Source organism: Astyanax mexicanus, chromosome 12 (genome assembly GCF_023375975.1).
Source record: "Astyanax mexicanus isolate ESR-SI-001 chromosome 12, AstMex3_surface, whole genome shotgun sequence".
Classification (NCBI taxonomy): domain Eukaryota; kingdom Metazoa; phylum Chordata; class Actinopteri; order Characiformes; family Acestrorhamphidae; genus Astyanax; species Astyanax mexicanus.
The window spans coordinates 5,026,248-5,051,627 of record NC_064419.1 but is presented as its reverse complement, the minus strand read 5'-3'; the positions used below and the strand labels follow the sequence as shown (position 1 = coordinate 5,051,627).

Below are 25,380 nucleotides of genomic sequence, written 5' to 3'. Positions count from 1 at the left end.
AAACTTTATAGACGCTAAATAATTTAAATACATTATAAATAGAAAATAATTATTTTAATAATTATTTCAAAAACGAAAACAAAAAATAGCCGACGTCAGCTTTGCGTCTTACCCGGATGCAGCTGTCTGACGTAGCCCCCCCACCCCCCCATCCCAGAAGAACGTACAGAGGTAGCTTAGCCAGCATCCGGTGATTCGGGCACCGGAGCACAAAAACGAGAAGTCGGCCGGTTTAACAGCATTAAGACACGAACTGAGAGCTGGACTCGGACTACAGGAGGCTCAACATCAACCCGAACCGACTCTTTATCTGTAACTGAGCTCAGCGAGCTAATTATCCACCTAATTAAGCGCAGAGACCGCTAGCTGTTACAGATAGCTAAGCTCGCGGTTTCCCTTTAAACCTGGAGAAGCGGCAGCAGCTGGGCAACAACACCGAGCTGTCAGCGAGCAGAACAGCCAGAAAAGAGCAGGGAAATTGGTTAAATTCGTTCAATATGGGGCGTGCTTTTTTGTTGAGTAGTTTGTCGTGGTTGTCGTCGCGTGAATTGGCTTGAATGGTTGAATGGAAAGCGAGAAAGAGACGTTGAATTTGTTCTAAGAACTGCTTGTGCTGGCTCGGTGGCAGCTGTTTGGATAGATATAACTAGCTAGGTAACGTTAGCTTTTTAAAATGCTGATTTTTACCTCTTTATAAGGTAGTTTTCAGACGGAAATAGCTTTAAGTTAACTTATAGTCTAGCTGTGTTTATAACCTAGTTATCTTAATGTGAATGTGTTAAAAACAAACAACCAAAGACAGCTGTGCCCTCCTTTCTTTACATGCCTTTTTTGTAAAAGCTACGTGGAGGTTTGTGGCTTCTTGGTGAGTTTGTGTACTTTGTGTACTTTGTGGTATGCCAACGTGTCAGGTGTGTACAGTAGTTCTATCCAGGTCTGGGAACTTAAGATGAAGGAAGGTGTGGTTTAATAAGCTGGTGAAGGAGGAATAAAAGGATAATTTAAAAGAAAAGGGCCTTAAGTTTTTGTGAAGCTCCATGTTTTTCTGATTTACCTTCATTTTGTTACATTTAAAGCAAAGGAATTGTCAAAAGGCTGCTTAGAAGACCCTTATCCTGGAGTACTTGGAGTTCTCTCCAGCATGGACCACTGACAGGTGAACAAGGGAGTGTTGGACTGTTGAGAACCAGAACATCTGTGGTGCTGAATCTTCTAAATCTTGATTAAGTATGTTCTGTAGATCAGTACCATAGTGCATTCATTCCTAAGACAAAAAAAAAACGTGAACTTCAGAGCTGCTGGATGAGATGGCTTGCTGAGTAGAGGCATGTCATGTTAGAGGCTGTTTGGTTCGACACCACCTTCTATAAGAGTTTTGTGAAGATTGTGGGGGCTTTTTCCAGCCATGATGGTGCCCACCTTCGTTCTGCTGCTGCTCCTGGGCTTCTCTGTCCGGATCTCCAAAACCATGACCCGAGACGAGAAGCACAGGTTAAGGTGTGTGTTCTGCTGCTTTTCTGTCAATTCTACGTGAAATGCTGTGTGTTCACTTATGTTGCACTAACATGAATGTGTTTTCTCTTCCAGGAATCAAGTGGTTGAGATGTTTGACCACGCTTATCAGAATTACATGGTAAGAATGAGTGACAGCACATCAACGCCTTGCTCAGGGAAAGAGTGATGACAGTTAGATTTCTATGATTCAGCTTTCTGTACAGAGGAAAAGGGCACTCACCGTCAGCCAGATAGATATATTGGGTGGGCGATAATTTTGGTCAGTGGTGTCGACTTGTTTTGTATTACTATCTGCGAAATATGGCAGCAATGTCTGACCTTTTTAATCTTTTAAATCAATATTCTATCTACAAATGTTGCCATATTAGTAAGGACCTAGTCACAAGGTGAAGGTGTCAGAAGAGATCTTTGTGCGGAAAAAGGGGTATGCTGTAGGGAATGCCGTAGACACTGTTGAAAATGACATAGCAAAGACACTGTGTGCCACTTTTATTAAAATAGTGTGGATATGGTGTGCCATAGAGTGCTATAGAAAATTAATGTCACTTAATGTAATAGCTTAGATACTTTGTGCACTTTTAAGGGACTGCAGTAGATATTGTGTGCCACTTTTGAAGGATGTACTATAAACACTTCGTCACTTTTAATGAATTAAGGTAGATATTATATGCACTTTTAAGGGAATTGCATAGACACTGTGTAAGGGTTTATTGGAGACACTGTGTGTTACTTTTAAAGGAATGCTCTAGACACTGAGTGTCACTTTTAAGGGAATATCCTAGACATTGTGTGCCACTTTTAATAAACTAGCGTACTTTGTGCCACTTTTGAAGGAAGTGCTAGAGACACTGTGTGTCACTTTTAAGGGAATATCGCGGAAACTGTATGCCATTTTAAGGAAATATTGCAGATGATTTGTCTCACTTTTATGAGAATACCCTGTGCCACTTTTAAGGGAATGCCATAGATATTGTGTGCTACTTTTTAAAGAAATGCTGTAGATACTGTGTACCACTTTTAAGGAAATACTGTAGGTACTGTGTGCCACTTTTAAGGGAATGCTGTAGACACTGTATACCACTTTTAAGGGAATGCCGTAGACACTACCACTTTTAAGGGAATGCCGTAGACACTACCACTTTTAAGGGAATGCTGTAGACACTGTATACCACTTTTAAAGGAATGCTGTAGACACTGTACCACTTTTAAGGGAATGCTGTAGACACTGCATACCATTTTAAGGGAATGCCATAGACACTGTACCACTTTTAAGGGAATACTGTAGATACTGTATAGTGTGTACCACTTTTAAAGGAATGCTGTAGACTGTGTGTTCCACATTTAAAGGAATTTGGGTAGATAGATTTGAACCATGTGGGCCTTTTTGGTAAATTCATACTGACTGCTGAGCACCACCCACACCATCATCACTCGTCTGATCCGTCACACTGTGTAGCGTCATCCGTCTGCACAGTCAAGATTATCATGGCTAATATATCAGGTCTAGTCCTGTATTATTGTGGAGAATGGACAGATTAGTCCTGAAGTGGGATTTGTGTGTTTCTCTTAGCTGTGTGTATTCACAGGTATATATGTGTGTGTGTATAGAGTAGTAGTAGTCTACAGCCCCTGTTTTACACTGTATTTGTGGGTCTGATCCTCTTTGTCTTGAACTCGTTACTAAGCTTAGCAGCTCTTAGTGGCTTTTCACAGGGGTTTTGGAGCGTAGTGCCACGTGTGGGCTAGACTGGGCTAATGCCGGAGCGTGCCAGTCGTGAGTGTGTGGATTAGACTGAGGTAGTAAAGCGGGGTCTGCGGATCATAAACCACTATTAGTAGACTATTATTGGATTTTTGGTCATTTCTTATCCTTCTCTCTCATGTTTCTGTTATTTTCTCTTTGCCTTTATCTCTCTTGTGCTCACACTTTCACTCTTACTCTATCTATCTTCTTTCTTGCTTCCTCTCTTTTGCATTGTATGCATTGCTCCATTCATTTATCCTCCTCTTTGTTTCTATATTTCTTTGCTATCTCTCTCTACCTTTTTTTGCTTTCTCTTTTTTCTCTTTCTGCTTAAACAATTATTTAAAAAAAATTTGACTCACACTGGCTCTCTCTCTCAGGACCATGCCTACCCAGCGGATGAGCTGATGCCTTTGACGTGTCGAGGACGAGTACGGGGGTTGGAGCCCAGCAGAGGAGACGTTGATGATGCCCTGGGGAAGTATGTGCACACACACACACACAGACACACAAAGAGGGAGAGCGAGAGAGAGAGAGAGAGAGAGAGAGAGAGAGAGAGAGAGAGAGAGAATCAAGAACCAATAAGTAATATATTTGTTGGTAAACAGCTCTCCATTGTTACAGTCCTTCTTAATGCTTGGTTCACCCCTGCATTGTCTGAAATTAGTGGCATTAATCATTAGAGGATTATGATTTTTAACTAAGATCAGGTTTAACTCATCCCAAAAGTATTGGATGGAGCTCCATCATTCCAGTGAACCCAGTTCCACTGCTCCACAGCTCAATGCTTGGTCAATTCATTGTTACCCCTCTATTCTACTAGAGAAGTCATTAGACATGGTTTATCATCAACGAGCTGCATCTTACAGCACCAAAACTCAATAATTGTAGAGTGTCTGAGTACTGTTGGATTTTGACATGAGTATTGTGTTTTTCACACAAGCTTAAGTGTAGTTCTGGACTAAAGAGTACTGTGTTTAATACCTGGACTAGCCAGATGTTTGTGCACACCTCTTATAATGAATGCTACATGTTTCTACTTAAAGTTGCATCCATTCCTGACACAGATTTGCACATTTATATTAGGTTTTTTTTTCTTATTATTTTAATTTTTTAATTAATTTAATTTATTTTGGTTTATTTATTTATTTATTTTTTTTTATATATTTTTTTTTATTCTTATTTCTAGGTCTATTATTCATTGAATCGCTCCTTATAATTTTCAACATTTTACTTTATTTTTACTATTATCTTTTTACTTATTTTTATTATTTTTTACTATTTTCTTCCTTATTATTTCTAAATTATTTATAAATGTGTTCCATCCCTTTGATGTTATAAATGCTCGGCAACATTGTAAATAAGGGTCACTCTCAATGTTTTCCAGAGTGAAAATAAAGGTTGATTGATAGATTGAAATACACACACACAGGTTGTCTAGTCTTCGTATTGCCAAAATATAAGGAATCTCTGAAGCAGATAAGTATGGAACCTATGATCTATGAAATGATGGAGCTCCATTCAATACATATGAATGGGGTGAGGTGGGGTGCTGATTATCCTTTTTAACATCCTGATCTCACTATTGCTCTTGTCGCTGAATATGTTCATCCTCACAGCAATGCTCCATCTAGTAGAAAGCCTTTGCTGCACAGTAGAGACAGTTACTCCATCAAAAACAGAATACGGTATTTTAAATAACCTAGATTTTGGAAGATCAGGTTTTTTTAGCTCATAAATACTGAAATGCTTGGTTTCTCATGTTGCTCTGTGTTGTGTGTTTCGCAGATTCTCTCTCACCCTTATCGACACACTGGACACTCTGGTGGTGAGTAAGACCTTAAGTGAAATATTTGAACCCTGGGTTTGTTTAACCAAACAAACATTAACTCACCCCTGCCCATGTCTGACCTGCTTATCCAGCTGCTGAATAAGACGGAGGAATTTGAGGAAGCTGTGAAAAGGGTGCTGAAGGATGTTCGTCTGGACAACGATATCGTTGTGTCCGTCTTCGAGACCAACATTCGTGTGTTAGGGTGAGTAAGTGAATACCGTCAGTCACACTGACTGGAATAAAAGTATGTAAATAGATTATAAGATGTTATCTCAGGTAGGGCAGGTATTCTGTAAAGGTAGGGTGTTTTCTTATGAGTGAGGCTGATGATTTGAGCGCATTAATGCTTATTGCTACCTTACACCTGAGGTAAGGTGTGTTTTAGGTCAATTTCATAAAAGCATATTGCTATCTAGGCAACAGAAAACACAGCTGTGCCACTGACTGAAATGAACTTGGAGAGTAATCAACCATCAGAAGTTTATTGCTGTCTTGACAACGTAGGTGCTCTGCACACTCAACACACGTATTCCCCCTTTTGTTACAGACACGCATGGAAATGCTGCGGTGCATAAACCCAAATTTTGTAACAATCAACAATAAATAAAATACACAAAAAATAACTTTGCTGTTCTCTGCTAAAATATCAGTCCACTTGCCTCTTAAAATGGCACACTGATTGTTTTATTTCACGTTACACCCAAAACTTACCCTTTTATTAATTAAGAGAATTTGTACATGCCTTTTGCACATATCAAGCCGCAGAAGGCGTACTTTTCCTGTCATTATGATAGCAAAGACACACTGATGTCCTGGATCAAGTTATGCGATGTGCAGTTGACGGCTTGCATATACAGTAAATCGTTAAAATAGGGCCCAAAGTGTTTGTTTTGTAGTGTTAATGCAATTATTAGTGATTTTTACATCACTGACCCATGATTATCTTCTGAAACAGGTCATAAAAAATAAAGGATAATGCGTAGTAAATAAATAATGTGTGTATATATTTCAGGTTTTATTAGACAAAGATGTCAGTGTACTCCTGCTTTGTGTTCTTTGTGTTTGGCTTTGTGTAATGTTTGTGTGTTATTTGAGTGTGTTTTGTTTTGTGTGTGTACGCAGAGGGCTGCTGGGCGGTCACTCCATGGCGGTGATGCTGAAGGAGAGGGGGGAGCGCATGCTCTGGTATCAGGATGAGCTTCTGAACATGGCCAAAGACCTGGGGATCAGACTGCTGCCTGCCTTCAACACCAGCAGTGGCCTGCCCTATCCCAGAGTGGGTATTGTGTACACACACACACACACACACACTTACAATGTTTTCTCATTATTATAAACGTGGACCCCACTGGGGTTAAAAGAGAAGTATGCATTTATCCTCACAGCTTTAGTGTTAGCAGTAGCCTGTCCTATCCCAAGGTGAAAATAAACACGTTTTCCTATCACTGTAAGGACCTTTGGTCCCCTTAGGGGTTAAAAGAGAACTAAACACATGCACTCAGGTTTTAACACCAGCAGTTGCAAGCTTTATCTATGCATGAGTGATTACCACCCACAATGGTTAAAAAGAAAAAAAAAAACACGCATCAATAGCAATAGCCAGCCTTATACCAATTTACCAGTATAAACACAAACCGACACACACACACACACGCACACACACATACACTGCTATATTTTTTTTTTAATCATTGTCAGGATGTTTGCCACCCACCAAATTAAAAGAAAAAAAAAAAAAAAAAACACATACACTCAAACACCTTCAACACTTGCGATAGCCTCTCTAATACTAATTTACCAGTATAAAAACACATGCACACACATTAATTCACACTTGCTCACACACACAAACACATGCACGCACACACCGACATTTTTTTAATCATTATCAGGATATTTGCCACCCACAGTAGTAAAAAAATACATACACACGTACACTCACAAAGTAAACACCTTCAGCACTTGATAGTCTGTCTAATATTAATTTACCAGTATAAAACATATATATTCAATAAAAAATAGATAGATAGATGGATAGATAGATAGATGGTATATAAGATAAGGTATTATAGCAGGTAGACTTGTTTCTCAACTGCCTCCTCTCTCTTGGTGGGTGGATGGATGGATGGATGGATAGATAAGGTATAATAGCAGGTAGCAGCAGATACAACAAATTACTAAATATATACATACCTGTGCCAGGATTGTATTGTATGTTAAGTGTAAGTAGTGTCCAGGAGTGGAAATGTACAGGATATACAGTAAAATGTCAATAGAGTCACAGAGTGTGGTTATAGTACAGATAAAAAAAAAATAAGCTGTGATTTTAATAGCCTATGAGACTCGTTCCTCAACTGTCCTCCTCCCTCTTAAAGAGTCTGATGGCTCTCGGAACAAAGGATCTCCTGAGTCTGTCTGTAGAGTAGCCTGTCTCATACTAATTTACCAGTATAAAAACACACATACTTACTCACACTCACTCACACACACACTCACACTTACTCACACACATGTTCACCACCATAAAAAAAAATCATTGTCGGGATGTTTGCCACCCACAGTAGCAGAAAGAAAAAAAAACACACACACACACACATTTACACACAAACACCTTCAACACTTGAGATAGATAGATAGATAGCCTGTCTAATACTAATTTACCACAACACACACACACATACACACACATGCACACTACAGCTCTCCACATTCACACCTTTATTGCTAGCTACACAGTGCCTTATCTACATACACACCCACTTTTCACACACAGCAAACATTGTTCCCGTAGACCTTGAATAATCGAAAGTGTTCTGTTGCCTTGAAGATAATAAAAATGGTTAGAAAATTGCTTGGGAAGGCTTGGAAAAGGTTGTTTTAAAGCAGATTAGCTTTTTTCAGGTTGTGTGTCGAGATAGAGATAGAGAGAGAGAGAGAGAGAGAGAGAGAGAGAGAGAGAGAGAGAGAGAGAGAGAGAGAGAGAGAGAGAGAGAGAGAGAGAGAGAGAGAGAGAGAGAGAGAGAGAGAGAGAGAGAGAGAGAGAGAGAGAGAGAGAGAGAGACAGCAGCCTATCTGAAATAGTATCACCCATATAATATATATATATATATATATATATATATATATATATATATATAAAAATGTTTGTTTGCACTCAGCAGTGGGATTTCAAACAATGTCTAAAGATTTCTGACATGATGGGACAAAAACACACAGTGTGTTCCCTGTTTTGGCTGAACAAACACATTACCAGAATGACGAGCGTTATAAATATCTATTAATCCTGCGATAATCCTCCTAAATTGTTCTTCATCTCCTCATTTATCACATGTAAGGGTTTATAATAGAACTCCAGGCTGAACACTGCTCTGAAAGCTCCTGATCTGATGGTGTTTTGTCACTTATGGTTCTGAATGGTGGTTTTGTTTGAATTGTATTGATCTGTTTAATTTTACTTAGGTGAACCTGCGCCATGGAGTTCAGGGCCCTGAGACTCGAACAGGCACTGAGACGGACACCTGTACAGCCTGTGCAGGAACCATCATACTTGAGTTTGCTGCTCTGAGTCGCTTCACGGGGGACCCCATATTTGAGGTATAAAACTGAAAAAAGGGTTGAACAATGTTCGGTTTAATTGTTTAATATTTACAGAGCAGTTTGTTCTGTAATAACTGTAATATAAAATATAAAAAAATCTATTATAAGCTGACAAATGCGGACATAGAAAAATTATAAGACATTATTATAATGGAAGTTCTTGTGAAAAGTTTGGACACACCTTATCATTTAATGATTTTATTTATTAATTTTTTCCTACATTGTAAATGAATTTTGAAGTCATTCAGATTATGTAGGAACACATATGGAATCATGTAGTAGCTTAAAAGTGCTAAACAAACCAAAATATTCTGTAAAGCATTAAGGTGGTTTCTGAGGCTGGTACAAAAGAGGTAACTCTTGCTCTTCCTATCCAGGAGCGGTCCTGATGAGAGCCAGTTTTATCACCAAGTTTTTTTATGTTCTTTACTTAGTTAAGTAGCTACTGTCATAATATGGATTAGAGCATTACTCAAATAGAGCTATTCACTATATACCTGTAACTCTACCTCTTCACAACTTTACAACTGATGCTCTCAAACACATTAAGAGGCAAGAAATTCAAGTAATTAACTCTTGACGAGTTCAGCACAGCTGTTAACTGAAAGCCTGATTTCCAACTGACTGAGGAAATTCCAAGTCATCTAAGCAGGAGGTGCTACTTTAAAGAATTTAAAATATAAAACATATTCTGGGTTGTTTAACACTTTTTGTTTGTTTACTAAACATAACTATTTTTTCATAGTTTGGATTACTTTAAACCATAAACCATAAACCGTAAGATTAATCCTGTTTATGTTCATTTAATTTAATACGCTCCAGTTTGTTTGATCTAGTGCCATATATTACAGTAGTACATCCTGTCGTGTTTTAATTAAACAGTAAAGTGCTTATTTTGATTTGTCAATTAACTTCAATTGGTTTAAATGGTCCAAAGGTTAAAATAGTGAAAGATAAACAATAAAGGAAGATTAAAAACAAAACTCTTAAAAGTCTCTCTACACACAAGAGAGAGAAAGGTAGAGAGCAAGGAAAAAAGCGAGCACTACATTTCCCACAATACAGTGCAAATCTAACGATTCAACCAAACCGTGCCTAGTGTGAGTACACACTAAATTGTTCTAAGGTAGAAACAATATATAATATTTGTTCAACTATTTTAGGCTCATGCGAGGAGAGCTCTGGATTTCCTGTGGGAGAAGAGGCAGAGAAACAGCAACCTAGTGGGAACAACCATCAACATTCACTCTGGAGAGTGGGTCCGCAGGGGTGAGACTCAGACTGTTGTGAAGAATTACGTTATCCTTACTAACTGTGCTGAATTTACTATTTATTTTTAACATTTGCTCTATTGTCTGTGTGTGTGTGTGTTTGCAGATAGTGGTGTCGGAGCGGGGATTGACTCTTACTATGAGTATCTTCTGAAGGCTTACGTTCTTTTGGGAGACGACCAGTTTCTTCAGCGCTTCAATGTTGTGAGTATCTGTGTAATGTTGTGCAGCAGTACAGCAGTGCAGCTGTAGATTAATGTTTTTTTTACATTAAGGCCTTCTCAGTTAATAATAAACTTTCTGGCAACATATAGTATAGTGCTCATTAGATTTACACACACCTCACTGCTGTTTAACAATATAACCCTGCTGCAATGGATGCAAGGAAAAACTCTACCCAGTCAACCTCAAGAAACATTTTTTTATTATTATTAATTCATTTTGTGTTAAATTCCCCATAAATCTGTTTATTTCTTCCAACGTTCATACATATGTCTTACATAAGTACATTTCTCATTGGTAATTAGCTTCAACTATTAGCTAAATATATGATAGCAAGCTATTCTATATGGGCTGGAAGACAAATAAACAATTTAAAATATATATATATAAAAAACTATTTGTGTGTATGTTTAATTATATATAAAAAAAAGATAATTCAGTACTTTATTCGTACTAAAACTACTAATCCTTCTGTCGAAATGTGCAAGTTTTGATGTATTAAAAAGGCTGAGGATTAAGGCTAGGAGATGTGGCCTTAAAAAAGTATCACAATACTTCAGGGATTTTTTTTTTTTTATATAAAAAAACAGTGAAAATATTTTATTATTTCTCCATTAATAGGAATATTTTATTATTCTTCCATTAAGTAAACTTTTGTATACTTTGTGAACAACTGTAATTGTCTGACTTTGTATAAAGCAATAATAATGTAACAAAAATAGATAATGTAACATAAAAATAATATATAATATAGAAACTGCATACATTACTGTTTTCAAGATGTTTTACTGCTGTTATTCCAAATCACAGTATTACTGTGTCACAATATATTGTAATACGATATGGCACACCAAAAAAAAGTAAAATCGTAGAAAAATCTGATTAAAGGGGTCTTAACTACCTTTACTGGAGGGGTTGGTCTGTTTTGTTATTTTGCTTCTAAATGTGTTTATATTTAATGGGTTAATAAAGGATTTTTTAATCATATCTTTTGCTCATGTTCCCTATAATTGTGTTTCAGCACTATGCGTCCATAATGAAGTACATCAGCCAGCCTCCTCTACTGCTGGACGTTCACATCCACAAGCCTCTGCTCCCGGCTCGAACTTGGATGGACTCTCTGCTCGCTTTCTTCCCCGGCCTGCAGGTGGGGCTAGAGCGGCTGGACATGACATTATAAGCAATCAGATCAATTAATGAAGATAGGAGTATATTAGCAGAGATATTTGGCAGTTGTATTGGAAACCATGTTAAAATTGAACTAAATTTGAACTAAACTATTTTTTTTTGTGGTAGTTAACTTGTTTGTTAAGGCATTGTAACACAAACTGTGCAGCAACTGATGAGCTTCTTTCTTTGGCTTTACATGTATAAGGTGGAGCAGCTATAGGTAGGAGTGTCTAATAGAGTGAACAGTAAGTGGTTTAACACAGTGTTTAAAAACTCCATCAGTTAACTAAGATAAGTAGAGTTAAGCTTAATAAACTAAATTGTAATGTTAAAAATAATAATAACAATTGCAAGTCAATTCAAATGAGCACTGGATGTTAATCTATACAGATGTCTCTCCTGAAAGCTGTTTTCTTGGACGAGTAAAGTTTTTCGGTTTGTTTACAGTAAGCTTAGATTTCCAGATTGGGTGCAACTTTTGACTGATACAGCTAGCCGCGGTTAGTGCTAATAAATGTCGCCCGACAGCACTAAACTGAGGAACCCTGATTTCAGTAAGCCAGAGCAATATTAGCTAGTGGTTCGTTCCACGTAGCTTGTTTTAACATGGTAAACGTGTAGGCTACAGTCCAAAATACTCACCTCTGAACAGCGAAAGGGCTAGTGCTTGGCGTGGCAGTTAGCATCTTATGCCAATACTGCTCCAGCAGTGCTAGCCGGGCTTAGCAGCAGGCTACATGAAGATGATGCTAACCTCAGGACGGCGAATGAGCTAGTGCTTAGCACAGTTAGCGGCTAATGCTAATGCTGCTCCAGTGTCGGTGCTGGAGAAACTTTACTGGAACTCCTGTATAAAGCTGTACTTCAGCTGAGTGGCTTTACTGCTCCTTAATACCTGACTGACAGAATTCATACATAAGGCACACCGAATTATAAGGCACATTGACATTTTTAAGTGCACCTTATAATGTGAAAAGTATGGTATATAAATACAAAGTGCTGTCCTGTAGTCCTGTGTACACAGTGGAGCTTCTTGTGGATACATATAATTTCACAAATAGGAGGGATTTTTAAATATAGTAAAATAAATAGTACCACATTCTTATTCAAGAATGGATGAAGGGGTTAATGTTTATTTAAATAGAGGAATAAATGACCATTGATTTAGAACATTTGAGTAGTTTACCTGATGGTAAAATGAAACTGACAGGGATTTTTATCACTACATGGCCTAGAATTGAGGGTGTTCATTTTTCTCTTGGTGATGCTGTCTCATAGGTGCTGAAAGGGGATATCCGGCCAGCCATAGAAACCCATGAAATGCTTTATCAGGTTACCAAGAAACACAACTTCCTTCCTGAGGTAGGTTCCTCTTTTGTCTGCCTCTGTTCCAAATGCCTGCACTCTTTTTATCACAGAACTATACGTTTTGAATATCACTATCAGTTCCATTGTGCGTGTCTGCAACGCTTTCGCTCTGTTTGTCTCTCTTTCTTTCTCTGTCCATCACTTTCCTCTTGTTCTTTCAGGCATTCACTACAGATTTCAGGGTACACTGGGCACAGCATCCCCTGAGACCAGAGTTTGCTGAGAGCACCTACTTCCTTTATAAGGTGTGTGAGTTTTACAAGACTTAACAAGACAACCATATTATGCATATTTGTGCTGGGAGCACAGATGGAGTTTGACCTCTGCCTTTAACCCATCTGTGCAGTGAACACACACACACACACACGCACACACGCACACACCACACACACACTTGGCACACAGTGACATACATTGGGCACACATGCCCAGAGCAGGGGTTGGCCATTGCTGCAGTGGCCGGGACCAATGAGAATTAAAGGTGTAACCCAATGACTGTTAAAAATATATTTTAATTGTAAATTGTCTATAGGGGCAATTTGACAGCTGCGCATTATATAGCATACTCAGTACTGTCTGCTATAACTGAGCAAGAACACACTTCCTGCAACCCACAGTTTTTACAGTAAAAACTCTCTTCTGGCTCAGATACCAGCATTTACTATACACCACTGTAGAAATGAAGGCATGAATGATTCCAATTAAATTATGCTGTAATCTTGATGTTTTATATTCCCAGGCTACGAGGGACCCGTATTACCTGGAGGTGGGACGGACTGTTCTGGAGAACTTGAACCGATTCGCCCGCGTTCCCTGTGGCTTTGCAGCCATGAAGGACGTCCGAACAGGAAGCCATGAGGACCGGTGAGAGAGGATAAGAGAAATAGGGTTCTATTGAGTTCTAGACAGATTAGTAGAACACCATTGTTGTTAAAGGCTCATCAGAGTTACCAGCCTCAGAAACCGCAAGTCAACAGCTCCTCAGATAAGATCACCTTTAGAGTATTTAGGTTTGTTTAACAGTATTAATTTTACTATTTGTTTTTTCACAGTCTGGATGATGTCAGTGTTCATTTACAATGTAGGGACAAGTGAGAAGGTCTGTCCAAACTCCAAGGTCTGACTGCTACTGGACATTTAATTTTGTTGGATAAATGTGAACTGTTAGATTTATTGTGGATTTGTTTGTTAGTTAGAATATTCAACTTACTGTGGTAGCAATAGGATAATAATAATAATAATAATAATAATAATAATAATAATAGCTAGAAAGGTTTAAGATTGAATATCCATGGATTACATGGTTACTGTGGTATCCCAGGAGGTTGCTATTTTTTGCTAAGTTATTTGCTATGCTGTTAAGTGCAAGCTAGGTTGTTGTGTTGTGTCTAAACAGATGCTAGAGGGTTACCTTGGGTTGCTAAGTTGTTGTCAAGATGTTTCTAAGTGGCGTCCAAGTGGTTGCTCAGTGGTTGTTATGGTTTTGCTAAGTGCTTGCTGTGGCATGATGGGTGGTTCTATTCTTAGTGGATTGGTAGTTGTAAATGTTGCTAGGTGGTTGCAGTGGTGTTGCTAGGTGGTTGCCAAGAATGTATGTAAGCCTGGGAGGATACTGCTTTGTTTACACCAATGATCTTTACCAGTTAAACATAAAAGTGAGCCGTTAAAACAGATTATATCTGAACTGAAATGAGCCTTTAAAGAGAAATAAGGTTTATAAAATTTAAATACAGTAAACTAAGCTCTCTCTCTTTCTCCCTGTCTCTTTCTTTGTGTTTCAGCATGGACTCGTTTTTCCTGGCGGAGATGTTTAAGTACCTGTTCCTGCTGTTTGCTGAGGAGGATGATTTGCCCTTTGATGTGGAGGATTATGTCTTCACCACTGAAGCTCACCTGCTCCCCCTCTCACTTTCCACGGCCCTGCGCTCACACGGACCCCCTGCAGCCAACTCCACAATACTTCCTCCTGCCTTTCAGAAACAGGTCTGTTACTAAACAATCGAAATCATTACATTGAATCTTTTCTATATTTAAAGAATATCAAAAACAGTAAACAGTATCACCCAGCCCTAGTAAAAGGACATATGTATACTTTCTTAAACATAGGTGCTTCAAATTAGAATTTATGATTGTCAATTATATCTGTATCAGGCAGAAATAGCTTTTTTTAATAATCATTAGTAACGGACTGATGCCTTGAATTGGCATACTTGAATTGTCTGACATATGTTTAGTGATTTTTCTTTTTTTATGCGATCTATTGTTTTATTTAACCTGTAATTAAGAAAGTTTAAAGCTGTTAACAGTCTATGTGAGGGTTAATTTGCTGTAAAATAATGTGAAATAATAAAATGTGAAAACAAGAGTGTGTACCAAGAGTGTGTACCAAGAGTGTGTACCAAGAGTGTGTACCAAGAGTGTGTACCAAGAGTGTGTACCAAGAGTGTGTACCAAGAGTGTGTACCAAGAGTGTGTACCAAGAGTGTGTACCAAGAGTGTGTACCAAGAGTGTCTGTCTGTCTGTCTATCTCCTGCTTATGCTGACTCTCATTCTCGTTTTCTCACTCTCACATAAAAGGCATTGGAGGAGCTGGATGACTCGAACTTTGAGTGGACATGTCCTAACACCCGCCTTCTTTTCGCTGACCCCGCCTACCCGCAGAACTTCCGAGAACCAATCAGAAGTGCAGTGGATAAGAGTTGTCCTCGCCCAAACCTCCCTCGGTGAGATGGGGACAGTAATGCTGCTAGTCTATTTAAAATGTTCCATATCTTTCCATAGATTTACTACAACAGGATAACTTGGTTGATACGTGTTATAAAACCACATATGCTGCATGGTAATTCTGTCGCTCATCCTGTCTGTCTGTCTGTCTAACTCTTTCTCTTTTTATCACAGTGAGCCGGGAATGGGTCGTGCGCCGCTGAGAGCTCAGGACTTCATGGCTAATAACCCAGAGCACTTGGAGCTCCTCAGGAGAATGGGGGTCAGTCTGATCCATTTGAAGGACGGCAGAGTACAACTTGTGCAGCACGCTAACCAAGTGAGTCCACTTCATTTACCCAGGCTTTTATAATCCTGCGCTTTGCTGCCCTGCATAGTCCTTGTCACTGTCCTTGGGGTTAGAAATGCCAGAAATGTCAGAGCACAAAGAAATATAATAACACTTTAAAAGTCGAAGTGGGCAGACTTGCAGAATAGAGATATTTAATGATTCAATGTTTTTTTACAGAAATACATAGTTCATCCTGCTTTTGTTGGAGTAAATCTACTTTCTAGGAAACTCTACTCTCTACTGTCTAGGAAACTCTACTCAATACTTTCTAGGAAAGATGTTATACAGTATTTTGAACCATTGTTTTAATTACATTCAGCAGCAAGCTTAAAAGTTTAAAAGATGGTGTAAAAGGTGCCACAAACCATGGCTCAGAGCAAAGATCTCATATGGTTGTCTAGGCCCAGTTCAGGTTAATCATGGGGCTGTGCAGTGCAAAAAAAAAACAAAAACACATTTTTTTCTGGAATGATTCTTAAGAATTTCACACCAGTTACAGAAAGCTGAGGCAGGCTCATTAATTAATTCATTATTAATCAATAGAAGAGAATAAAAGAACCGGTGTTGTGCTGAAATCTAAATCTGAAGACTCTTATATCTACTGTAACTGTAGATTAACCCTTATTAATAACCAGGAATTAAAGAAATCCAAGGGGCATCTGTGATCTGTGACTCCCTATAAGTGTTCACTTAAAGGGAGTCAGATTCTGGCAGGAAGGTGGAATTTGGCACAACACCTGGAAAGGCAGCTTGCTGAATATGCTGACAGTATGCTACTGTCCAACACAAGCCCTTTAACATCACAATCAACAATCAATTAATGACAAGTATATGGAGATGCAGCACAAAAAAAGTCCTTTATAAAACACAGGCGAATGCAAGAATTTAACATTTTGATTTTTTGGCTTTTCGTGCCAGCCTTTATGCAAGCATTTATAAATGTGTTTTTAAAACACGACCCTCGTGTGTGTGTGTGTGTGTGTGTGTGTGTGTGTGTTTGATTACAGGCAGCGAGTGCAGTAGCTGCTGAGGACGGGATGCGCTTCATGCAGGAGATGATGGAGTTGTCCAGCCAGCAGCAGAAGGAGCAGCTTCCTCCTCGTGCTGTGCAGATCATATCACACCCCTTCTTTGGCAGAGTGGTACTGACCGCTGGTCCTGCACAGTTCGGGATGGACCTTTCTAAGAGCAGCTTGGGGGTGAGTAGATCTAAAGATTCTGACCAGCATTGTAAATAAAACATTAATTTTGTGAGCAGTAGTTTGAAAGGATTGCAGGATTAATTAATTACTCTATTTTCTTTATTTTTCCTTGTATTTTTTTTTCTCCCTCTTTTGTCCTGTCTCTCTCTCTCTTTCTCTGTCTGTGTCAGGTGCGGGGGTTTGTGACCGTGGCTGAACCTTACGCTGGCTGCTCAGAGCTGAGTAATGCTGAGTTCGTGGCTGGCCGGATTGCTCTGCTGCAGAGAGGACAGTGCATGTTTGCTGAGAAGGCCAGAAACATTCAAAAGGCTGGAGCCATTGGAGGAATCGTCATAGGTGAGGGACATCTGAACCTTTGATCACATTCACGATGCTGAAGTGTCCATATGTCTTTTTGAATATTGCAGTTACAATACAGTCACAACTGGGGGTGGGCGATATATCACACTTTTTTTGTTTGTTTTTTTTTATTTTTGCAATGACTTGCAATTGCAGTTAAAGCCTTAAATCATGATACACAGGTAAGAGAATAGAGAATAAGGAATCTTATTGGTGTAGTGTGGTGTGATTGTCTGAGCAGGGACTTGAACCCTACTCCATCACTGTAAAGGAAGTGTTGATACCCACTACACTAAAATCTGGCACTCCATTGGCTTATTTATTTATTTATCTAATTATTTATTTATTTATTTCTCCATATGTTCCCTTCCTTCTGTCAGATGACAACGAGGGCAGCAGCAGCGACACGGCACCGCTCTTCCAGATGGCGGGAGATGGCCGAAGCACCGACGACGTCACTCTGCCCCTCCTCTTCCTGTTCCACAAGGAAGGGAACATCCTGCTGGAGGCGCTGAAGGAGCACAGGGAGGTGGAGGTGCTGCTGAGTGAGAAAGCACGAGACAGAGGTGAGAACTGACTATGAGTCTGAATAGGTTCTTTAATAACAGGTCATAGGGGGTTACTTATCAGTGTCGTCATAAGGTGGCTTAGTTTGCATTATTTAATAATTATTTAATGCTTATAACATATTATAATTGAGTATTATAAAAAACAGATGTAATCTATAGCAGGGTTTCTCAACCAGTAGCCTCTAATAGTCTGCAGACCAATAGTCAGGAGGAGGCAGTAGTGCGTAGTGGGCATTTTAAGTAATTATATAAAATAATTTATATATAAGTATAAATCAAGAGATCAGTTCCATTCAAGCTATAAAGACTATATCAGCATTAATAAATACTGGGATCTATTCTGGGTTTGTTTATTAGCGTTTTTTTTTTTTGTTTGTTTTTTTTTTAACTGGTTTTCTGCTACTTTACAAGCAAAAACAACAAAAAACATAAGCCACATGCCTTCTAGTTGTAAACAGGGGGACCTAGACCTAGGGGAGTTAGAAAAGGGTCAGAATCTATCAATTTTGTGGCCAGGTTACTTCTTTTATACGTATGATTGTTTTGTGGTCTTTATTGCACTGCTCTTTAAATAGGTTCTTTTTGTATCAAATGTCAGGTTGAATAATAGTGTTGCAAAGATTTTAGGAAGAAGAGATTTTAAATTGTTATTTGTCAAACACATCTATTATTGTATTTTATATTTTTTTTACCTTTTGACAGTGTGAATCTGTCCAAATTTCATTTCACTTCTATTTAAATATATCGTTTTTTTTCCTTTTGTACAGTTGCCGTTTTGGAGAGATGAGTTTTTTTTTTGTTTTTTTTTTAGATTGACTTACCAGAGGTCCACCTTATTAGGACAGAAACCTAGAGTCTGAACTTCATTATTTCATAAGCATATAACAATATGCTAATTTTAGATAGTATTAGCTAAAATGTTTGGGTATTGTTATATAGTATATTATACAGAAAATTGCATTAAACTGTTTCAACACTGAATCTTAGTATAAAGTTTTTGTTTTTTTTTGCTAAGTCATAAGTTGTAGTAGTAGTAGTTGGAGAACATGGGTTAATGACTCAATCTTTCCCATCTTCACACTTTTAATAAATTTAACATGAAGTGAATTAAAATAAAAAAGAGAGGAAAGCAGTATGTTTTATTATAATTAGAGCCAGAGCTTCACAAAACAGGACTGTTCTTAATTTATTAAGGATATGGCGCATCTCTACATTTTCTCCTTCCTGCCTTTTTCATTTCATTCTTTCACTGTGTTTCACTGTGTTTGTAACGGTGAGCCTCCTCTGTTCTTTCTCTGTCTCTCTCTCTCTTTTTCTCTGTCCTTCTCTCTGTTCTCCGGATGAGCAGAAGCCATATTTAAAGGGAAAGCCCTGCCGGGCGCCCTGTTGGATGGCAGTAAGTAATCCACCACTCTTTATATCTCTCTTTTCTCCTCGTTCTCAGCTTGTTCTTCAGAGTTTGTCTGCTATGCTATGCAATCTCACAGCATTGCACAGGGTAAGGCCTCCGGGGCTAAATGCATACCTGACATTAACATTGCGGTACATCTTGGGTGAGCCAATCATACGAGGACAGTGCTGAGGACAGGTGTGAACAGGTCCAGTGTGCTTTAGACCCTGTTTACACTCAGAGACTTCATGTATCTGGATTGTATCCTGATATGATTTTAGATGCATGTATTTACTTGGGAGTCAAATGCATCTATGCAAACTTATTGTATTACTGGGGTTTCGATTGAGCTGGGGGGAGTTTTATTCGTAGAGAGATGGGGTTTTCGGTTGTAATGAGAAGGGATTTTGGTTGTTGGATGTGTTTACACTGAGTTTATAACATGGCTCAGTTTATAAATATGCCTCAGACCACTCTCTGAAGTGATTTGAGTGATCATATTTGCATCTGTTGTATATGGTAATATTTTATACTGTTTTGCCTTATCCATATACATAATTCTGAAGTGTTTTAGCCACAGGTTACACCTGGTCAATTCATGGACTAGCATCTATATTGTACCCAGATAAGCCAGAAAAAGCCAGAAAGACTGAAATCTGATGGCTGTGTGCGACAGAATATGTTAAGAATACAAGAACAACAGAATATACGTTTTGGTTGCTCTAGGAAGATTTTCAGTTGTACTGGCTGTACTGGGAGGGCTTTTGAGATACAGATTTGTTTACACCTCTCAAAGTGGTTTAAGTAATCAGATTTGTATGGTTTAAAAGAGTCTTGGGTGTGTTTACACCAGCATTTTGATGCATACCATATATGACCACGTAACACACAAAATTGTAGTGTAAATGCTAGGGGTGTGATGAGATCTCGCGAGATTAAAACGTGACTATATTTCTCAAGCTTAAACCTGTCTCGCGGGAAAAAAAAACAGTAGGTGAGCTCCATGGTACAGTTAAAAAGCTCAGCGCAACAGTGCTCTTATTGTCCCGAAGATTCACAGCCCTAGTAAATACTGTAAGTAAATGGTACACGTGTCTGTTTCATAGGCAGTTGTACTAATCCCTTAGTTCTGTACTGTATTTAAAGAAATGTTCTGTCTCTGTTTGCACTTCAAGCATAGTCTTAATATGACTGGTTGTGGTTTGCACTTATTGTTTGCACTATATAATAATAATAATAATAATAACCTAGAAAAGTTTTATTTTTATTTCTATTTCTTATAGAATCAATGTGTTATGTTAAGTTTGCGTTATATGATTTTGTTAAATAAAACTCTAGTTTTAAGCCATTTTTCATTTTTGACGTTTTCTTTAAAATTTTATTTTTAAATCTCGTATCGTCTCGTGAACCCAGTATCGTGTCTCATTGTACTGCTGAGATCTGTTCCATCTTCCATGGTTAAAAGGTTCCGGTACCAGCCCACTCTTCCCCGATTAGTTGGCCGCAGCACGATGGCTGTGTTCATTTGCATAAAATTTAGCACTGCTGAACTTCTCCGCTGTACAGCAAGGCTGCATTCTATGCAATGCAACCCATCATGCACTGCAGAATGTGGCGTCTCTCTCCATTGAAATGAGTTGGATTTGTTGAGGCTAAAGGATCGGTAAACGTGTATCATAAGAAATGTGTGATTTCAGTTCAGTACAGTTTTGTCTATTGCATGCTGCATCACTACTGATCCACAGTTTTCATGGCATCTGCATTACATGTATGCCTAAGTGCTTGTTTGTTTTAATTATATATATAAATATATACATCTGTATGCTTTGGTATGTACACTGATCATCAGCAATGTCATAGGACTGGAACTATGGAAAGTATCATATGCTGCAGTAACTTCTGGCACATGCATGTGAAGTCTCTTGTATTGAATGTACACTGCCTGGCCAAAAAAAAAAAAAAAAAAAAAAACATTTTATTGGACCACCTTCAGCTTTAGGTCAAGATTTATTCAATGCAGTGTTGCATTGATTTTTCACCAAGATTTTGCATTGATGATTGATGATGGTAGTAGAGTCTGACTGCTGCACAAAGTATATTCAGGTAGTCAGCTGACCTCATTCTTTCAGCACATACTGTTGCTGAACCTAAACCTGACCAACTGCAGCATCAACCCTAGGTTCATTCAATCTCCCTCACAAGATAGCACCTCACAACTTTCCATCATTTTTCCGTAAGTTTACATTCTGCTGTCCCATGACTTGTGGCATGTCAGCGTACCTACTGAGCATCAGATTCCACTAAACAAAGAGAACATTGTTTTTTCTCCTTACTTGGTCATTTCTAGGTAAGGAGTTTGAGGTTTTATTTCTAATAGCAATGACATTGATGCCATTGATGAACTGATAACTGAGCCTTTCAATCACTTTCTCTCAGGTGGAGATGAAACGGAAGACGAGGACTGCTGCACAGAGGACCACAGTAGCCCCACCCCCAGTATCTCCGCGAGCCCTGACCACCAATCACAGTTCACCACTCACGAACAAGAGATTTTGGGGGAGGAGTCTGAGAAGCCAGAGGCGGAGCCGAGCAGTGACCCAGCTGCTGGGACGGCGGAGGAGCAGCCTGCAGAGGATGAAGACTCGAGCAGCCAGTCAGTAGACTCTTTAATGGCTGATTGGCAGGAGGACCTGGAGGCGTTTAAGCAGATGGAGAAGGATGAGCTTTGACCTCTTCTTATGACCTTTGGTTTCCAGTGGTAGGTCATAAGAGTACTGCAACACAGCCATAAACTAGAGACTGACTGAGTGAAGTAAGCTGGAGAGCATCAGCTCGGACACTTCCAGGTGTTTTCAGACACTTTCTGACAGTTTCAGACACTTTCAGACACTTTCAGACACACCTGATTGCGAGCTCTGCTTCTTCGTCCCTGAGTAGAGTTCAAAGTACCTGTGTGTCTCATTCTCAGGTGCTTCTCCCAGAGCATGGCTTTAATGCTCACCTGTGCAAACTCCTCCCATACCTGGACCTGTTGCGTCACCAAGCAAACTGAAGATGGGGGCCAAACTTGCTCATCCTTTCTTTCGTCATCTCTTTATACGTCTTCCTTCTTCATTTCAATCAAATCAGAGATCATTAAAAATGGGTTTAAGGTATGATTGTGGTTTTATAAGTGATTCTCCGGCTGAATCGTTTGATCTGTGGTCATGTGATCAGCATTCTTACGCAATAGGACTAATAGGCCTATTAATTTAATTTCTCGGCAGAGTTTACAGGATCATTGGCCTCTTTTCCACTGCAGAGCTGACCAGTAAAAAATGGCTTTTTTACTCGGGAACAGTTTGGTTACGGAAAACTTACAACCGGGCTGAGCTTGGTTTTCTTAGCTTGGTTGTCTTAGCACACTTGAACTGTCTAACCACAAAACTGGGCGGGCTTAGTGATATAGAGGTCTGCTGATTGGCTAGCCAGTATCCTAAAGCAGGGAACCTCCTAAAATCTAAAAGGGTTGATTAAAAAAAAAAAAAAAGCTGTAGCTGTGTTCCAAAGCCTGGGCTGCAATAGAGTTTGGGCAGGTCTTTGGTACAGTTGACCCTGACCTTTTATAAACAGAATTATGATTATAAAAACTAGCATTTTTATCTAAACTTTTTTTTTTTTTTTTTTTTTTGTCATTTTGCCCAATTTTCATCATGCGTTTTATTTCTGTATTGCATTATACATTAACAAAAATTATGGGGGTGTAACCTATTCCAATCAGGCCAGGAAGGATTGCTTCTCCTTTTTGCACCATCATTATGTAGTGGCCACAAAATGCAGCCCAGGCATTCAGACACAGACAGGTAGCGATGTGAGATTAGGTTTTTTGTTTGTTTTTTTGCCTTAAACTGATTTTTTTAATATCTGTGTGGACATATCAAATCCAAACTTCTCAAATTTGAGAAGATTCGAGACACTTTTTCATACTTGGTCCTAAATTGGGCGTATATCTAATTTGTGGGCATGTGAACAGTCAGATGAGATTTTAAGCAAGGCATCTTTTTTGCTGGACATGTGAACTGGCACCATGCGTTCATGTACTGTATCAGAGTGTGCGCCTGCATGGTGTTTAAGAAACTGATGTATTCAGTTTGCTTACATTAATTCATAAATTCATGAACAGGCAAGATGACCAAATCTGATCTGAGCTAAAAAATCAGAACCAATCAATTAAAAAGCCTTGTAATTTGTTTGTAGTATGTTTGTATATAGTAGACAGCGTGCTAATGCTGTAGTAGTGATGTGGAACATGGCCGTTTAGTGTGTGGTGCAGTGGATAACATCACCGCCTGGTTCAGTTCCAGGTCTGGGTGAGTGAATGCTGTGCTACGCTAATATGAGTCCCTGGGCAAGACTCCTAACACTACATTGACTCAGTCATAGTCTGTAATAGGAATTACCTTGTTGTTGTGAGTCGCTCTGGATAAGAGCATCAGCTAAGCTATTAGCGGTTAGCATGCTAACTAAACTTGCTAACTGTTTGAAATCAAAGCAACTGTCGATTATGTCAATATGATGGATGCAGTAGAAAAGAGGCCATTGTTTTTTAATTTCTTTAACAGCAGGATTGATTGCTTACGTACGTGAAAAAATGGGCCATTAGGACTTTGCAGAATCAGTTGACTGTATATATGTATGTATGTTGGTTTGTATGTATGAGTGTCTGTCTGTCATTTCTGGAATAACGTGAGAATCAATCTCTCTTTGTGTGCCTCAGTATCTGAGTATCGCTTGGTTTTGCCTCTTTTCTTATCTTATCATGTCAAACTGCCGCAACACTCCACACACCACCTGACCACAAGTGTGAGGTGAGTGCAGAAAGTGAGAAAGTGTTTGGAGACATTAGGCTCTAAATGTCCTCTGTGGTGGACCTTTCTACTGTAAAAAAAATAATAATAAAATAATAATAATAATAATAAAACATGCATTATTCATGCATTTTGAATACTAATACTAAAGCAAATTAGCAAAGTGCTTTCTGTTCTTTTTTCCATTTTTTTCTCATCAAAAATGTAAAGTTGGATTATAAAGCTCTATAATTTAATTTAGTTTACTTGTTTAATAATCTGGCCACAGCAATTAATTCATCAAGGGTCCAAAACTACCTTGTAAGCTCTGTACTGTCCACCAGATGGCGCTATTGTGCTATTATTATTATTTTTTTTTTATCATCACAGCTGCCCATAGGACTTGCTGACTGAACTTGACCGGGATGCAGGAAGCAAATAATGTTATAAACTGGAAAATAAACCTCTTGAAGACACTTGATGCATTTTGTTAATCGGACTCGGACTTTTGTTCTTTTGCTCTTTTGTTTACATTGAAATGGAACAGTGTGAAGATGAAGATCGTTTTACGAACAGAAAGAATTCCGAAGACTGTGTGCAATAAATGCCGATCACGTTGATTTAAAATCCAAATTCCATTTGTTTTCTCATTGTTTTGTTCCTCAGTTCCTTTTCATGTTAAAAGAAAAAGGTGTTTAACAGGTTCTAATTATTGGAAAGTGGGTTACTGTCGGTTATCAAACACAGAGAGGAGCAGGTGATGTGTATCTTCTTTTACAGCATGGCAGTTATATTGCACTGGCTATTGACTTTTTTTAGGACAGCACCCCATTCTAGTTCCCTCTGCTCAGGTGTGTGATGAGCTCATAAACAGTGCTCATCGAAAACTGAAGTGCTTCAGAGAAATGATGAGGTCAGTTTCTGTAGAGCAAAACATAATTTTCACTATTTCCTTTAATTGTTCTCACTGGAAGTTAAAACAATGATTGTTTCTCATCACTCATGACACTATAATTATAAAGGGTAATCAGAAAAAAAAATTCTAAGCTTGCAGAAGGTCTTAACTCGAGCTTTGAACACTTTTTCTAATCAAGTCATCATTTACTAAAAATTATGAGGGGTGCTTAAATCTTGCATGCCATTGCACTTCTCTAAAATAATAAAAAAGTAAATTAATTTATTTCAAAAACAAATGTTATAGTTACTTGTTGAGTTGAAGTTAATTAAAACGTATTTAAAATTCTTTCATATTGACAAGGATCACCTTATCCCATACA

General features: G+C 38.6%; 1 protein-coding gene across 2 annotated transcripts; it reads left to right on the top strand.

The window, feature by feature from the left end:
- The first annotated feature begins 161 nt into the window (after nucleotides 1–161).
- edem3 (ER degradation enhancer, mannosidase alpha-like 3) lies at nucleotides 162–24,597 on the top strand. Of its 2 annotated transcripts, XM_007245811.4 has the most exons (21): nucleotides 162–1,497; nucleotides 1,588–1,633; nucleotides 3,640–3,740; nucleotides 5,048–5,087; nucleotides 5,183–5,295; nucleotides 6,216–6,369; nucleotides 8,553–8,687; nucleotides 9,854–9,959; nucleotides 10,068–10,165; nucleotides 11,205–11,330; nucleotides 12,632–12,715; nucleotides 12,883–12,966; nucleotides 13,461–13,585; nucleotides 14,503–14,704; nucleotides 15,300–15,445; nucleotides 15,621–15,765; nucleotides 16,785–16,976; nucleotides 17,150–17,315; nucleotides 17,699–17,884; nucleotides 19,236–19,283; nucleotides 21,714–24,597. In XM_007245811.4, the coding sequence occupies exons 1-21, from the start codon at nucleotides 1,406–1,408 to the stop codon at nucleotides 22,004–22,006; spliced, it is 2,682 nt and encodes an 893-aa protein (XP_007245873.3). In that variant the 5' UTR covers nucleotides 162–1,405; the 3' UTR covers nucleotides 22,007–24,597. The 2 variants fall into 2 exon arrangements, with proteins under 2 accessions (XP_007245873.3, XP_007245874.3); XM_007245812.4 differs by lacking the exon at nucleotides 19,236–19,283.
- The last annotated feature ends 783 nt before the right edge of the window (nucleotides 24,598–25,380 follow it).

Bases quoted from the DNA above. Each gene is read 5' to 3' on its own strand.
- edem3 (XM_007245811.4), top strand. From the start codon at position 1,406: ATGATGGTGCCCACCTTCGTTCTGCTGCTGCTCCTGGGCTTCTCTGTC. The intron at 3,741-5,047 runs GTATGTGCACAC...TGTGTTTCGCAG, and splicing joins GTTGATGATGCCCTGGGGAA to ATTCTCTCTCACCCTTATCG. The intron at 15,446-15,620 runs GTGAGATGGGGA...TTTTTATCACAG, and splicing joins CCTCGCCCAAACCTCCCTCG to TGAGCCGGGAATGGGTCGTG.